Source organism: Chroicocephalus ridibundus, chromosome 26 (assembly GCF_963924245.1).
Source record: "Chroicocephalus ridibundus chromosome 26, bChrRid1.1, whole genome shotgun sequence".
Taxonomy (NCBI): Eukaryota; Metazoa; Chordata; class Aves; order Charadriiformes; family Laridae; genus Chroicocephalus; species Chroicocephalus ridibundus.
The window spans coordinates 1257620-1272646 of NC_086309.1; the positions used below are offsets into that span (position 1 = coordinate 1257620).

General features: G+C 65.8%; 3 protein-coding genes across 9 annotated transcripts; all 3 read right to left on the reverse strand.

Annotated features, from left to right (window-relative positions):
• Positions 1-53: 53 nt before the first annotated feature.
• ERCC1 (ERCC excision repair 1, endonuclease non-catalytic subunit) lies at positions 54-2513 on the reverse strand. 4 transcript variants are annotated; one of them, XM_063318565.1, is made up of 9 exons: positions 2310-2513; positions 1856-2140; positions 1436-1539; positions 1265-1361; positions 729-805; positions 552-651; positions 410-481; positions 229-297; positions 54-154 (listed from the first exon to the last, which is right to left on the reverse strand). In XM_063318565.1, exons 1-9 carry the CDS (start codon positions 2388-2390, stop codon positions 101-103), a joined length of 939 nt encoding a protein of 312 aa, XP_063174635.1. In that variant the 5' UTR covers positions 2391-2513; the 3' UTR covers positions 54-100. The 4 variants fall into 4 exon arrangements, with proteins under 4 accessions (XP_063174635.1, XP_063174636.1, XP_063174637.1 ...); XM_063318566.1 differs by having other exon boundaries at positions 729-802; positions 1262-1361; XM_063318567.1 differs by having other exon boundaries at positions 729-802; positions 2310-2512.
• A 725-nt stretch (positions 2514-3238) lies between these two features.
• On the reverse strand, positions 3239-6053 carry LOC134507707 (proline-rich protein 36-like). 3 transcript variants are annotated; one of them, XM_063318543.1, is made up of 4 exons: positions 5712-6053; positions 4873-5016; positions 4435-4604; positions 3239-4211 (listed from the first exon to the last, which is right to left on the reverse strand). In XM_063318543.1, the coding sequence occupies exons 2-4, from the start codon at positions 5000-5002 to the stop codon at positions 3621-3623; spliced, it is 891 nt and encodes a 296-aa protein (XP_063174613.1). In that variant the 5' UTR covers positions 5003-5016; positions 5712-6053; the 3' UTR covers positions 3239-3620. The 3 variants fall into 3 exon arrangements, with proteins under 3 accessions (XP_063174613.1, XP_063174612.1, XP_063174611.1); XM_063318542.1 differs by having other exon boundaries at positions 5708-6041; XM_063318541.1 differs by lacking the exon at positions 5712-6053 and having other exon boundaries at positions 4873-5388.
• Positions 6054-6916: 863 nt separating this feature from the next.
• Positions 6917-15024, reverse strand: CLPTM1 (CLPTM1 regulator of GABA type A receptor forward trafficking). 2 transcript variants are annotated; one of them, XM_063318528.1, is made up of 14 exons: positions 14888-15024; positions 14677-14783; positions 12270-12393; positions 11796-11954; positions 11137-11254; positions 10407-10492; positions 9956-10076; positions 9469-9713; positions 8970-9063; positions 8251-8441; positions 8074-8169; positions 7717-7852; positions 7382-7549; positions 6917-7248 (listed from the first exon to the last, which is right to left on the reverse strand). In XM_063318528.1, the coding sequence occupies exons 1-14, from the start codon at positions 14939-14941 to the stop codon at positions 7055-7057; spliced, it is 1893 nt and encodes a 630-aa protein (XP_063174598.1). In that variant the 5' UTR covers positions 14942-15024; the 3' UTR covers positions 6917-7054. The 2 variants fall into 2 exon arrangements, with proteins under 2 accessions (XP_063174598.1, XP_063174599.1); XM_063318529.1 differs by lacking the exon at positions 14677-14783 and having other exon boundaries at positions 14888-14980.
• Between the last annotated feature and the right edge of the window lie 3 nt (positions 15025-15027).

Here is a 15027-nt window from a genome sequence, read left to right on the forward strand (position 1 = left end):
GGCACAGCGGGGTGTACCCGTCCTTGTCTTCTTCCCCTCCCCGAGGCCGCATCATCGATAAATGCCATTTATTATAAAAACCAGATTTTTGCGCAGCCGCTCATTTGGGAACCTTGAGGAAGGGCTCGTGCAGGACATCGAAGAGCCGCTTGGCCTGGGAATGGGGGGGGGGGTGAGGGGGGGCAAGGGACCACGTCCCCCGTGTCCCCTCGTCCCCTTGATGCTCACCTTCTGGGGCCCGACGCCGGGGCAGAGGGACAGGTCCTCCCTGGAGGCACCCACCACGGCTGCCAGCGACTGCAGAGCAAGCGAGGGGATAAGGGGGGGCAGGCGAGGGGATGAGGGGACGCGTCCCCATCCCCAGCGTGCCCCGGGGGGGGCGGGTGGCACGTCCCCACGGGTGACTCACCCCGAAAGCGGTGAGGAGGCTCAGCGCGTCCGTCTTGTTGACCGACTTGACGCTGGTCAGGCAGTCGGTCATCTGGGGAAGACGGGGAGGTTCAGGGTCCCGCGGTCCCCAGATTGGGGTGCAGGGAGGGGGCGCAGCTCACCCGGGAGAGAAAATCCTGCTCCACCCGCTCCTTCAGCAGGTCGGGTGGCTTCTGCTCGTAGGCCTTGTAGGTCTCCAGGTACCGCCCGGCCTCCTCGGGGCTGGGGAGGGTACGGGCAGTGGGAGTGGGGGGGCCACCCATGAGTGACAGCAGGGTCCCCCATGGGACAGCCCCTACCTCCAGGCCAGCAGGAGGGTGCAGTCAGCCAGGATGCAGACCTTCGCCAGCTCCTTCAGCGCCTGGTGCGGGTCCTTCTGCCAAGGGACACAGGAGACAGGAGAGTGAGCGGATGGGGGAGACCGAACAGCAAGGGGGCAGGGACCGGAGGTGACCAGGAGAGGGACGGGACAGATAGGACACAGGGACCAGGAGAGTGAGGAGACGAGGGACCTGAGGTGACCAGGAGAGGGACGGGACAGATAGGACACAGGGACCAGGAGAGTGAGGAGACGAGGGACCTGAGGTGACCAGGAGAGGGACGAGACAGATGGGACACAGGGACCAGGAGAGTGAGGAGATGAGGGACCTGAGGTGACCAGGAGAGGGACGGGACAGATGGGACGCAGGGACCAGGAGAGTGAGGAGATGGAGACAGAGGAGCCCGAAGAGTGAGAGGAAGGGGACCAGAAGGGACAGAGGTGACCAGAAGAGCAAGGGGATGGGGACGGGCCAGAGGGATGAGGACAGCGAGGGGACAGGGAGCCTCTCACCACGTCGACCTGGACCAGCAGCAGCTGCAGCCCGTAGCTCCTGCCCAACTGCCGCAGGCGGTCGTGGATGTAGTCGGGGTGGAGGTGGTGGTACCGCAGGCTGGGGGGAGGACAGCAGGGATGCGGTGATGCCGAGGGGACCCCCCGGGTACCCCCCCCGGAGCCCTGGCTCACCTCAGGAAGAGGGCGCAGGTGCTCTGGCCCAGGACGTAGTCAGGGACAATGTCACCAAACTCCCAGGGGACGTTGCGGACGAACTTCAGCACCGGGTTGCCCCGCTGCGGGGAAAGGGTGGGGGAGTTGGGGGGTTCAGGAAGGCGGAGACAGTCCCCCGGTCCCTCTCCTTGTCCTGGGACAGCGGGGGACAGTCCCCTCCCGTGTCCCGGGACGCCAGGACCGTCCCTTCCCACGTTCCAGGGGGCCCACGCACGTGCTCGTGTGCCCCCCAGATTCCGGGGGAACGGCCCCCTCAAGCCCCGTGACACCGGGGGATGCCCCCCCCCCATGCCCCGAGACTCCGGGGGATGGTCCTCTAGGGCCCCCCGACACCGGGGGATGGTCCCCCCACCCCTCCCCGGCGCCGACCCCCCTCACCTGCCGCGGGCTGACGACGATGCCGCTGCTCTTGGCACCCGGCTTGAGCACGGGCAGGGGGGGCACGGCCCCGGGGCCGCCCCCGCCCGGTACGCCCCCCTCCGGCGGGCCGTCAGGCTCGGGGGCCGGGGAGGGCCGGGGTGAAGCCGGGAGCGGTTCGGCGGCTCCGGGGGCGGCCGACTGCTGCACCACGTACTCGGCGTAGGAGCTGGGCCCCGGGGGCGGCGGGGGGAGCACGGGAGGGGGCTCAGGGCGAGCCGCGGAGGGTTTGAAGAGCGACGGGACCTGGTGGGGAGGAGGGGGGAGCTCTGCGTGGGGCCTCCCACACCTCCCCCGGCCCCCTCGGGCCTCTCATGGAGCCCCCCTGGACCCACACGGGCTCCCCCCCGACACCAGCATCCCTCCCGGCCAACCCCGCCCCTCCCGGTCACCCGTGACACCCGGCCGCCGGTACCGCGGGGTCGGCGGGACCCTCCTGCCGCAGCGTGAACCGCCTCCGCTTCCCCGCCGGGGCCGGGTCTGCGGCCGCCTCCATGGCCGGGGCGGGGATCGCAGGGCCGGGCCGGGCCCGGCCGGGAGCGGGGTCAGGGGTCACCGCGGGGGACGCCGGGAGGGCTCCGGTGCCGCGGCCGCTGCGCCCGCCCCCCTCCGCGCGGCGATTGGCCGGTCGCTCTTGTCAATCAGGGGGGCGCAGCACCGCCTTCCCAGGGCGGCTCGCGCATGCGTGCTGCGGCGCCTTGCTCGCGCCGGTCTTCCCGCCTCCGCGGTGGTGGGCGGGGCCACAGCCCCGGGGCCACGCCCCCGCTCCGCGCGAGGCGCACGTGGGCCGGGTGCCCCGGGGACACGGACGACCCTGGGGACACCGAGGGGGACGTTGGGGACACAGGGGCAGGACTCGGGGCGGGGAGATCCCGGGGACACAGGGGCTGACGCAGTGAGGGGCCCCAGGGACAGGGCACGGGCGGGACCCTGGGGGCCGCCAGGGACAGAGAGGTTCCCCGGGGGACACAGGGTGGGGACCCCTGGGGCCACAGGGATCCCACGTGGTGGGGGGACACCGGGAGCACAGAGGGGGCCAGCGTGGCAGGACATGGGGGGGATCCCAGGGGCCACCAGGGACACGGGGAGGACCCCTGGAGCCACTGCACAAGGATGGGGGGGGGGGGGACACACTGTGGGCCAACGAGGGCACAGAGGGGGACACAGAGGGTCACCAGGTCGGGACACCTGGGGTGATGATTCCGTAAGGTGGCAATTTGGGACTCTCTAAGACTCAATTTTGGAGTGTTAGGAAGCCGGCGCTCTTTATTGCAGCGCCGGGCGCGCGGGGGATCGCTCCGCCTCGTGTGCGCGCCGAGTCGCTCGACTCCAAAGATTCCAAGCGATGGAGAACGTACGTATTCATTACATTTCCCAGAAACGATTAACGTATTCACGTTATCACCCAGAACTCAGTACCACACGCAAAGGTCCTTGACACAGGCGCATCCATGTCCGTTGGGGGTCTTCCAGGGTCCTCCGGTGGTCGGCGCTAGTCTTCCTCACCGCGTCCGCTGGTTGAGCTGGGCCTTCGGGCGCCCTCGGTTCGCCTTTCGGCTCCATTTGCAACTCCCGTTCTCCCCGAACTCACTTATCCTCCATTCTCTCCCCATCTACTCCCCTCAAGGATACGTCGTCTCAAGGCTTCCTTTTATCCAACTAAGCCCAGCAGACGTCCAACCCATCCTGCTTCCAAAGCGTCTCACACTGAGCTGCGTCATTCCGGTCAGGAACGAACCAGATGTTCTTTTAGCTCAGTATCGGCAAAGCCCGGGGGACGTCCGCCCCGGCGTTCCGTGCTGTTCAAGGCTCCTGTCCCAGGGGGACCCCAGGGACGCAGGGGCAGGACACAGGGAGGGGACGCGTTAGGGACGCCTTTCTCCCCCCGCACCCCTACACCCACCCCCTCCCCAAAAGCGGGAGGCTCGCGGCAGGGAGTGGGAGGCCCGAGGGGGTCTCCCCCTCCCAGGGCATGGCAGAGGCGAGGCCAGGCGCGGGGGTCGCGGGCGACGCGGGCCAGCAGCCGGGATTGCCGGCGGAGAGCCACGATCTCCCGCTGGGTGCGCCGGTTCTGTCGCAGAAGGGTCCCGGTGCGCAGAGCCGCAGCCAGCAGCCCCTGCTGCCGTAGCAGCTCCGCCGTCGCCCCCAGATGCCTGTTTCGGCTCCCCGGGCTCCCTACCGAGGCGGTGGCTTCGTGGCAGGCAGCGGTGGCTTCGTGGCGGGGCACGGTGGCTTCGTGGCGGGGCGCGGCGGGCGGCGGGGGCTGGAGCAGGAGGAGCTGAGCCGGCTGCCAGGGCAGTGGGGGAAGTGCCAGGGGCTGCAGGGAAGAAGGAGCGGGGAGTGAGGCCAGAGCCGGTGCGGTGCGGTGCGGGCATGGGGCGGCACAGGAGCCGCACGGTGCTGGGACAGCCCAGTGCCAGAGCAGCCCCAGTGCCAAAATTGCGTGGTGCTGAACCAGCCCAGTGCCGGCACAGCATAGTGCTGGAACCACGTGGTGCCAAAGGAGCATGGTGCCGGATCCGGCAGCACGGTGCCGTTACCTGCTGGAGGAAGAGGCTGTGGACGAGGTAGATGGGTGCCAGGCAGGCAAAGGGGTGGCCGGGTGTCAGGGTGGTGAGCGGGTGCCGCAGTGGGGCCGGCTGGGTGCCGGTGCTGGGTGGCTCCTCCGTGTCCGTCTGCTCTCGCCCGCTCAGGTCCTCCGAGCTGGCATCTGCCAGGGTGGGAGTGAGCCCCCACCGCGCCCCAGGGACCCCCAGTCCGGGGACTGGGAACCCCCAGCCCAGGGGACAGGGAACCCCCAGCCCTGGGCGTCCCCAGGGACAGCAACCCCCCAACCCAGAGGACAGGGACCTCCAGCCCTGGGCGTCCCCAGGGACAGAGACCCCCCAACCCAGGGGACGAGGACCTCCAGCCCTGGGCGTCCCCAGGGACAGAGACCCCCCCCAACGCAGGGGACGGGGACAGGACACAGCCCCTACCTGACAAGCCGGAGTCCTTCTCGGAGTCGCTGGCTGGGGGGGGCTGTGCCACCCGCCCACCCCCTGTCTTCTTTGGAGGGGCCCCGGGGGGCTCAGTGTCCACCCCCGGCCCTTCTGGCTGGTCTGGCATCGGGGCAGCCCCTCCTGCAGGGGGACATTTGAGGGGGGGGGGACAGATCCTGGGGGCATACGGTGACCAAGGCGGGGGACCCTGGGGTAGTCTTGGTGGCCCAGCGCTGGGTGAGGGTGGCCAGGTGACAGGGGCAGCGGGGGGTTGCGACACAGTGGACATCCCCAGTCCCCCTGCTCCTGGCTCAGGGACACCCCCCCCCAAGAGTGGCACTGGAGGGGGCAAGGGGACTCAGCGACCCGGTCATCCCCCAGCCCCGCAGCCCCTGTGTCCCTTCCCATCATCACCGCCGTGATGGGGACGCCCCTGTCGTCCCCCCGGACACCTTCTGTCCCCCACGCTCACAGTAGCCCTATCCCCCAAATATCCCTGGTGTCCCCATATGTCCCCGTGTCCCCTCCGTGCCTCCCGCACCCCTAACGTTCCCTGTCCCCATATGTCCCCGTGTCCCCTCTGTGCCTCCCGCACCCCTAACGTTCCCTGTCCCCCCAAATACCCCTGTGCCCTCCCGTGTCCCCCAGAGCCCCCCCAAATGTCCCCATGTCCCCCACAGCCCCTGTCCCCCCAAATATCCCTGTGGCCTCCCGTGTCCCCCATTCCCCCAGAGCCCCCCCAAATGTCCCCACGTCCCCCCATTTCCCCCGTCCCCCAAAGCCCCCCACATCCCCTCCAAATGTCCCCGCGTCCCCCACCCTCCTCCCGTACCTGCCTGGGGTCCGGAGCCGGTGCCGGTGCCGGGCGGGGCGACCGACCCCGATCCGGGGATGGGGCGCGGGGGCCCAGGAGCAGCGGGACGGTACCGGTGAGGGGGGAACGCGGTACTAGGCAGAGGGGCTCCGGTACCGGGAGGTCCGGTCCGGGCTAGGGGGGCTCCGGTACCGGATAGGGGACGTTCCGCCACCGGAGTCGGGGGCGGGACCGGACACTCCGGTACCGGCGGGGCCGCGGGCGGTGCCAGCGGCGGCCCCACCAAGGGGTCTCCGGGCCCCGCCCCCGCGGGGGACGGACGGCGCCGGCGGCCAATGGGCGCGGCCTCGGCTCGGTGACGTAGCTAACCGGCGCCACGTGCCGGCCCGGGGCCGGTGCTCCGCCACGTGAGGGGGCGGGGCCGCCGCAGCACGTGGCCGCAGGGAGGTGCCGCCACCGGAGCCCCGTGACGTGCCGGGGGGGGGGGGGGGGGGGGGTGGGAGGGGGAACGGGACGGACGGACGGGACACGGGCGGGGCGTCCCGGGACCGGGACCCCCCCCCCCTCCCCGCGCCCAGTCCCAGGATCCCGCCCCCGGTAAGCACCGGGAGGGATCCCCGTGGACCGGGAGAGCCCCGGTACGCATGGGAAGGGCCCCCTGGGACACACCCCCCCCCCCCCCCCCCCGCCACGCCCGGACCGGGACACGACCACCCTCCGTGTGCACCGGGAGGGACCCTGTAAGCCCCGGGAGAGAGCTCTGGGACCAGGACAACCCTGCCCCACCCCCGGTAAACCCCGGGAGGGAGGCCCAGGACCGGGAAGCGCCCCGTAAGCACAGGGGCAACCCCGAGGAAAGGGGAAACCCCCCCCGCAATGAGGGGGGGGCGTTCGGGGACAACCCCCCCCCCCCCCCCCCCGCCAAGATTTTTCCCTAGACGATCCCCAGGGACACGGCCCCAAGGGGAACCCCCCCGTGGGAGAGGGGGGGGGAGGCAGAGGTGAGGCGGGAGGTTTTGGGGTGAAATCAGCTCTTTATGGAACAGGCGACGCCGCGAGAACTCCGTGACACTGTCCTACACACCGGCACAATGGGATGGAGCGCACAACGTGGTGGGGGGGGCGGGGGGGAGGGGGACGTGAAACACAGGGCGGGAGGCGGGGGTGTCCACCGCTCCCTCGGGGGGGGCCACGCAGCCACCCCACCCCCCCCCCCCGACCCCCCAAGTCCCAGAGGAGATGGGGAAGGAGTTGGGGGGGGGGACACAAAACGCCCGGCCCGGCCGCTCCCCCTGTCCAGTGCCTGGCCCGGATGCCGGGTCTGGTAAAAACCGAGCGAGTTGGGGGGGGTGTGGGGGGGATCGGTTAATCCTTCTTCTTGTCCTCTGGGGTTTTTTCCCCCCCTGGGGGGACCCCGTCGGGCAGTGTCGGGGGGGAGCCGGCGGGTAGGGGGGGTCGGGGGGAGACCTGGTCCTCCCCGCTGACGCCGAATTCGTTGATGCGTGTGAGGTCCACCCGGTAGATCCAGCGCTGGTAGAGGTAAATGAAGAAGACTACGTCTGGACGTGGCGGGGTGGGGGGGAAGGAGGAAGAAAGAGGTGAGGGGGGGGCAGCAGGAGGGACCCCCAGGAACACACACACACACACGCACACACACACGCACCCCCCGACCCCCCCTCCCTGAGGCCCTACCGTCCCGCAGGCAGCCTATCCTGTACATCATGGGCATCTTGATGACGAAAGCGAAGAGGTCATCGATGAAGGTGTTGAGGGCTTTGTAGGTCAGCATCCGCCAGGGCAGGTGGGCCACCGACTTCAGCTTGTAGTTGATGAAGAGCTGGGGGGTCATGGTGATGAAACCTGTGGGAAGGGGGGGGGGGGGGGGGTCTCCTTGTTAATGAAACAGCCGCCCCCCCCAACCAGAAAGCAGGCGGAGCAGGAAGGAGCCCCAGAGAAGAGCTGCACGCTGGGGCGACACCCGGCCCTTCCCTCCTCTTCCTCCCGTCCGGGAGAATTCCGGCACTCACCGAAGGTCAGGAGGAAGCCGTAGAGCATGCTCAGCACCCATGAGTACCAGCCCTTGTGCTCCAGGTAAAGCAGGCTGTACACGGCGTAACAGCCCAGCAAGGGGAAGAGGATCCAGGACAAGTATCGGAAAGCCATCTGGGGAGGCGGCGACACCGAATGTCAGCCAGCGACGTGCTGGAGCCCCCAGCCCTGAGCTTCCCCCCAGCTCCAGAGCGGCCGGCAGCCCGTTCCACCGCATGCCCTGCCCCACAGGAGTCCTCAAACTGGGACAAACAGAGCGAGGAGACTCGTGCCGAGGCCTTGGCTGGAGCGGGGCTCAGCAGCACCCACTGCCCCCACCCCCCCCCTCGACTCACGTCATCGTACACCTTCGTGGAAGACTCAATGTAGGTCGATTTGTCTTTGAAAGTTATGCGGGGAAACACTCCGGCCACCTTGTTCTCGCGGTCCAGCTGCCAGAGGAGAGGGGAAAGGCGTCACCGAGCAGGACCGAGGGCACTGCCAGCTCCCCCCACGCCCCCAGCGCTGCTCACCCGGACATCCATGACCTTTGTGATCTTCCAGAGGTCGATGAGGAGACCGATGAAGACACTGACTTGCACCACAAAGTTGGTTTCGTTGTCCAAGATGTAGAGGAGGACGACAAGGGACTGGAAGACGCCGAAGAAGACGGAGCGGACGGAGAGCCCCTCCAGAGATTGACGGCTGTTCCAGAACTGGATGTCTGTCGGGAAGGAGCCCAAGCCATCACCCCACTGGAGGGGAAGGAGAACCACCCCCCGCCCGCCAGAAGCTCTGGAGAGCTACCGCGGCACGCGTCCCGGCGGAGGGAGAGAGAGGAGCGGGTGGTGGCATCACCAGAGCTGAGCGGCCACCACAAAGTGCGGTCTGGCACCAGTACAGGGACTCAGAAAACCACAAGCTTCCGTCTTTCTGCCCTCAAGTCAGCCCCGCGGCACCGAGGAGTGCCGGATGCCTCAACCCATACCACAGTGGCCACAGCCTGCCCAAGACACGGGTGGGTTTGACTACGGCCGCTGAAGACATTGCAGCCAGGGAGAGGAGGGCTCCCGGCAGCACGTGGCCATCAGCTAGCCAAGAGAGGGGCCATGGCGCAAGGACAATTGCTCCGCCACCACCACAGGGAGGAGACGAGGTGGAGGCAGGAGAAGGGAGAGGATTTTAGGTCACGCCACTGCCTTCACGTCCTTCCCCTCTCCGCAGATCGCCCAGGTCCTGCCACAGCGCTCACCGTTTTTGAAGGCCAAGAACTCAAAGATGCTGTGCACGATGGAGACGACGATGGTCAGTGCCAGCAGGTAGGGGTTTGTCTCCAGGAGAGCAACCTGGAACAGGCATCGAAAACCTCTCGGAGGCTCCGTCCCACCCTCCCACCGCCCACCGCGCCAGGACAAAGAGGGAGGATCCAGGAGGATCCAGCCAGTCACGGGGCACCGGGGGAGCACAAAGGGTTTAACTTCTTGCTATGGTCATAGCCTCCAAGCTCCTTTCCCCCTGCACAGCCAAGACAAGCAGCAGGTAGGTGCCTGCACACCTCTCTCTCTTCACATCACAAAGGTAATTAATAAGGAGCAATGGTAACAAAGAAAAGGCACCGAGCGCTTTTCCAGCGGAGCTGGGAAAAGACGTGAAACACGGGGGAAGGAGCTGCTGCAAAGAGAGGTCTTGATCTACGGGGGCGAGCAGGAGAGCTGCAGCGGGGAGAAGGGAGGCCTGCGAGCAGCTCTCACCTTCACCGAGTCCTGCTCCTCATCTGACTGCTCATAGAGGTCCTCTCCCAGGAAATTCCAAGGGGATTTGGTGCTCTGGGCGGCGTAGAGCTGCCAGCGCCACAGGGAGAGTGGGCAGAAGGAGAGGCGGAAAGGCAGGCGTTGCAGAGTCTCGTTGATGGGGAAATAATCCTTCTGCAGGTTCCAGTAGTCGTTGAAGTAGAGGATGGGGTAGTAGTCACCGCTGATGGCATCAAACTTCACATCTGGAGCCAAGGGAAAGGGCAGAGTGAGGGCTGAGCAGGCGACGGAGCTGCGAGAGCCATCGTCACTGTCATCGCCCTCGGCAGCCACCCAGGAGAGACCGAGAGGCCGCCTGACACTGGCCCAAGCTCGGTACAAGCTCCCGGCGTGGTGGGGGTGACGCTGACAACGGAGAAACGAGCCCCTGTTCGCCACGAGAGCCCAAACTCGCCCTCCTGAGGAGAGGAGCCAGGGGAGCCCTTACACTGGTCCAGGGGGGGCGGCACGCTGCCCTTCACCCAGGGTGTGTGGTCGTCCACCATATTGATGGTCAAGTTGGGGTGCCAGTGTGAGATGACCTCCACGGGACCGTAATCCTCTGCCCTCTGCAATGAAAATACCACTGCCTCTGTCACCGGCACGGCAGCCAGCGTCCCTCTCTCTCACCCACCGCCGCCCCCCCTTAAACAAGGCAAGAGAGGGGGGAGCGGGAAGGGGCCAGGCCAACCCTCCCCTCCCAGAAATACACGGAAATCATCATCCTCTCCCCTCTCTGCAGAGCAGGGGGGACATGCCCCAGGCAGGAGGGGGAAATCCTCTGCAGCGTTTCCCCAGCAGCTTTGTGATCAGAGGAAGGTGCGTGAATAGGAATTTGGCCAACGGAGTCGGGGCGGGGGAAGAAAAAACACCACACAGAAAAAAACCAAGCCAGTTACCTTGATCATTTCAGGGTCTGCCTCCGTCTCGCCCGTCAGGAGGTTCTTGGTTTTCTGGAACCGCCGACGCTTATATTTGTTGATCACTGGAAGGAAAGAGCAGAGGTGAGCGTTTCCTCTCACCTCTAGGCAGGCGAGGGAAGGAAATCTAAGGAGGCTACGGCCAGGACAGGCACAAGCTGACCGGAGAAGCCCGTTTCCCTCACTAATTAATCTGCACCATCTCACAGATCTTCCATTTACCGAAGGGAATGGCTGTAGTGTGGGGACAACGAGCCAGATTAACAGCCAAACCTTTGTGATAACCGCCATCGCTGTTGGAGGAAAACACCTTCCTGTCCTGCAGGAAGACCTGAACATGGCGATTCCTTCCTCTTCTCAACGCTGAGGTGGTTCCACACACCCCCCGTACAGGTAGGGACCCCACACACACATAACGTGGATGGAAACCAAGAGCTTGCAGAGATTTAAAGAGATTTTTCCTCTATAGGTTCATGAAAGACAAGTTCCGAGTGCGGAAAATGCCCAGCCCAGGGAGCAGCAGAGCCAGCACACTGGAGGCCGTGAGGAGTCAGATATTTGCCCTAATCTTCCCCGGAGGCACCCGCCTTCGCTGAGCCATCAGCCTAACTCCTTCAGGCTCCCATTCGGACATGGGAATTGGGGTGCCCCTTTTCCCCAAGCACCACCCCGGAGCCACCGCGCGCCGCCCTCCTGCCCTGGGCCGTACTTCGTGACGTGTGGACGGTGGCAAGGCGCCTGTACAGGTTCTTCTGCCGGGGGTCAGGATGGAAGCCGCTCTTCGTGAAGTATACGTGGATGTAGATGGAGCCGTTCTGCTGGACGCTCTGAAATCACACCCCAGCAGGGCAGTTACAGGTTGGATGCAGTCGGAGCACGGCTGTCACGTCTCCGCCTCGGCACCCGCGTTCGTACAGCACCTGGCACCGATGCCAACCATTCTCCCGCAGCCATTGACCCCGTACGAAAGCAAAGCCTAAAGAAGCAGCTGCTTCCTCACAGCATCTGGAGAGCAGCGTGCCTACGTAGGCTTGTGCCCTGCGACGGGGCAGACCTCAGCTGCCGTACAGCTTGGGGCAAACCTGAAGCCTTTAAGAGCTGGTCGCCAAAACGATGGCCTCGAGCCCTGTCACCCCCCGAAGAGACACCAGCCCACTCCACAGGGTCTCACCCCTCCTCCGAAGCAAACGGGATACGGATAAAGGTGACGGCAGGGAAGCGCTGCAGCAGCCAAGGCCGCTTCACGCCTCAGCTCCGCTCAGGGCTCCCTGCGATGGCTTTGAGCACAATCTTGACAATCCCCGCCAGCCCCTCAACAATACCCCAGCTGGCCTCAAACCTCACACAAAGAGCAGCGGGTGCACCCACCTGCGAAATGTCAACTTCCCCATAGTGTTCGTAGCACCCATCAGCGTTCTCACCACTGGTCCAGTCCCCGTAGACAAGATCCCGCTTCTGCCAGAACAGCGCCGAGCTGACGTTGAAGTCTGTAAAGTGCTCGTGCTCCGAGATATAAACGTAGAGGTCCTGCGGAGAGAGGAGGACGTCAGCTGCTGGCGGAGGACTCAGCCTGACGGTGAGATATCGTCGCCCAAATCACTCCCGCTCCACCATACAGCGCCACAGCATCCCCTCCCAAACCGGCTGGGTGCTCCAGTGAGCCCAAGAAACATCTCTCGGCTGATGCTGCACCGCCAGGACGTCGCAGCCGTGGGCAGAGCCACAGTTTATCTTGGCTAGATTTAACATCTAGCTCAGAGCAAGAGCAGCAGGTCCAGCCGCGGTGCCACCACACGGCCGGTCGCACGCAGGAGGGGACGGTGCAGTTTCTGCCAGCGTTACCATTAAAGTGTCCTTGGGGAAGAGGTTTCGGCTCGGGGCTCGGGGCGTCCCACCCGCACTGCTCTGCTCCTGTGGCGCCGGCCCGCGGCGGAACCAGCTGCTGATGGCCCAGATGATGAAGATCCTGCGGGAGGAAGGGGGAGAAGCTGCTCAGATATTTTAGCCACCCTCCCCATCCAAATCAGACACAGCCTCCTGTGAGCAAACCCCCCACCCCGTTCCCCGTGGCGGGGAGGAGGGAAATCGTTAGCGCTGGACAGACAAGCCCGCATTTCAAAACTCTTTATTTTCGTCTGTTTCCATCGTGGCACGCGTTCCCCCTCAGGCGAGAGGGGCCAGCCAGAGCAAACTGGTTCTGGGCCAGTTCAGACCCAGCGCGAGGCACCGCGGGAGCACGCCGAAAGCCAGCAAAGGTGCCAGGCACTCGCCTCAAGGACACAGCGAGAAAGTCACGCTCTGAGGTATCCCAGAGCAGGCTGCGAAGGGGTGCATAAGGCATCCCTGGCGCAGGACGGGGACACCGGGGTGTCCCCAGCTCCCGGCAGGCACTCCGCGTCACGCACGCGAGGTGCTTGTCCCTCCGTAGGCAAACCGATGCCGAACCAAGGGGACACTTAAGCCACAGGACAAAGCTGGCTCCCACGCACACGTGACAGAAGAGAGTCACCCGGTGAGCGAGGGGCAGACACCAGCGTGCTCCTGGCCCCACAGAGACCTTCCAGCAGAGCCCAGAGCCGCCCCCGGCTTGCTCACCACCTCCAAATCCAGAGCCCCGATGGTTCCCGACCTCCGGCGCGCAGCTGCCATTGCTCTCCAAAGCTCCCTGGGCTGCTCCCAGCACAGAGGCTGGGACAGGTCCCTTCTGCACACGCTCCACAGCCCTCTGCAACCCAAGCCAGGCAGCAGCGTTTGCGTGTATTACAAGAAATCGAGCTGTCTGCCCCTGTTTTGGAAAGCTTTTTGCAGCGCATCCCGAGGTACAAGGGTTTTCAACTCTGGGGTTGTTTTTGCAGGTAAAGCATGAGGGTTCTTTCATACATTCCCCGGGTGCCACCAAATCAGACTTCCCCCTCCTCTGCTGCACGTGGAGTGACCGGATAACAAGCCTGGGAATGGTGGGCAGCGCCAGCGACCAAACAATAGCTCCCAGGACCGAGCGACAACCACAGCTGTGTGTCCGTGCTGTGGGCAGAAGACTCCGGAGACCCCGAGACACATCAGGATTTAGTTCAGCGTAACTCTCCGTTAGGACGAGCCACAGCATTTTACAAAGCTCGAGAGCCCAAACGAGTGTCCCCGCGCACCCCTGGCTGTGCCACTGAAACAGAGGGAGCACGCAGAGCCCAGCACAGAACCCGCGCTGCCAGCTTTCACGAAGCCCCATCAGCAGTCGTAAACCTGTGACCCAGGACATCACTTTTTGCTCAGAAAAGGCTTAGGGGAATATTTCTTCTTCCCAAGGTTTTGGGGACCAGACCATCGTGCTTTGCCTATTACACGTGGTCATCACCCGCTCAGGGCTTTCCCTCTTCCCTCCTCCACCAGCCAAGCGCAACGTGCGGACTATTTCCAAGCACTTCCGAGGGCACAGCTCCATTGGCAATGAGACAACAGCACGGTCTTCCTCCTGGCTTTGCCGGCCAGGATACTGGATCTGCTGGCGGAGACGGCACTTCGGAAAGGAACGAACCCACCCTTAGTGGGTCAGAAAGGAGGAGACGGACAGAGAAGAAGTGGAGTGGGAAAGCAGCTCATGGATGCAAGGAGGAGTCACAGCACCCAGGAAGGGATTCACAGCCCATTCTGTAGCACAGCTCCAAGACCTCGTGGCTCCAGCATCGGCCTCCTCACCACAAGGCAGGTGAGACCAGGAACGGCACATCCAAACACACAAACACCAGCTCCAGGCGTGCCAGCGGAAACGCCCTCACGTTCGCCTTCCCCACGGAACCAGGAGCGACCAGGGGCAGGGGCTCGGCACTGCACTGGGAGTCATCTGTGCCACAGCGTGGACTTTGGATCCCCCGCAGCAAGGCACAGGGAGCGCCGGCAGCTCCTTGGAGGAGTCTGGGAAGCATCGGCTGCTCCTGCTCGGGACGAGCCAGACCCCAGGCCCCCGGGGAAAATCCAGGAAGGAGCTCAAGAGCCCAGAGCTCTGGAAAAGCTGTGACAGCGGCGGGGGTGACCAGCCCCACAGGCTTCCCTCCTCCTGGCAGGACACACAAGATGTGGGGACAGGCAACACCGGGCCCCCACGCCCCGGGACCCCGCTGCGCCCCCGGGATGGGGGGCACGAGCCGTCTGCCCGCCCCAGGACCCCGCTGTGCCCCCGGTTTTGTGGCCCCGCTGCCACGGCGGGCCGGGAGGGAGCGAGGCCGGCGGGCCGGTGGCACCGGGCGGGGCTCACCTGAAGAGGACGCCTTTGATGACCTGCCAGGCATTGGGAGCCGGCTGCTGCCGCTGCGTCTCGGCCGCCGCCGCCTCGCCGCCACCGGCGCTCCCATTACTGGTCACCTGCGGGGAGGAGGGAGGCGCACGGCACCGTCAGCCGAGCGGGACCGCCGAGCAGAACCTCCCCGCGAGACCCACCTGCCTCCCCGGTCCCGGCCCTCCCGTACCTGCCCCGGGCCCGGCGCGGGCCCCGCCGCCACCTCCGTCCCCGGCGCCGCCATCTTCCTGCGCCGCCGCTCCCGCCGCTCTCGCGAGACCGCCGGCGGGGGGCACGTGACGGCGAGGGGCGGGGCCGGGGCCGGGAAAC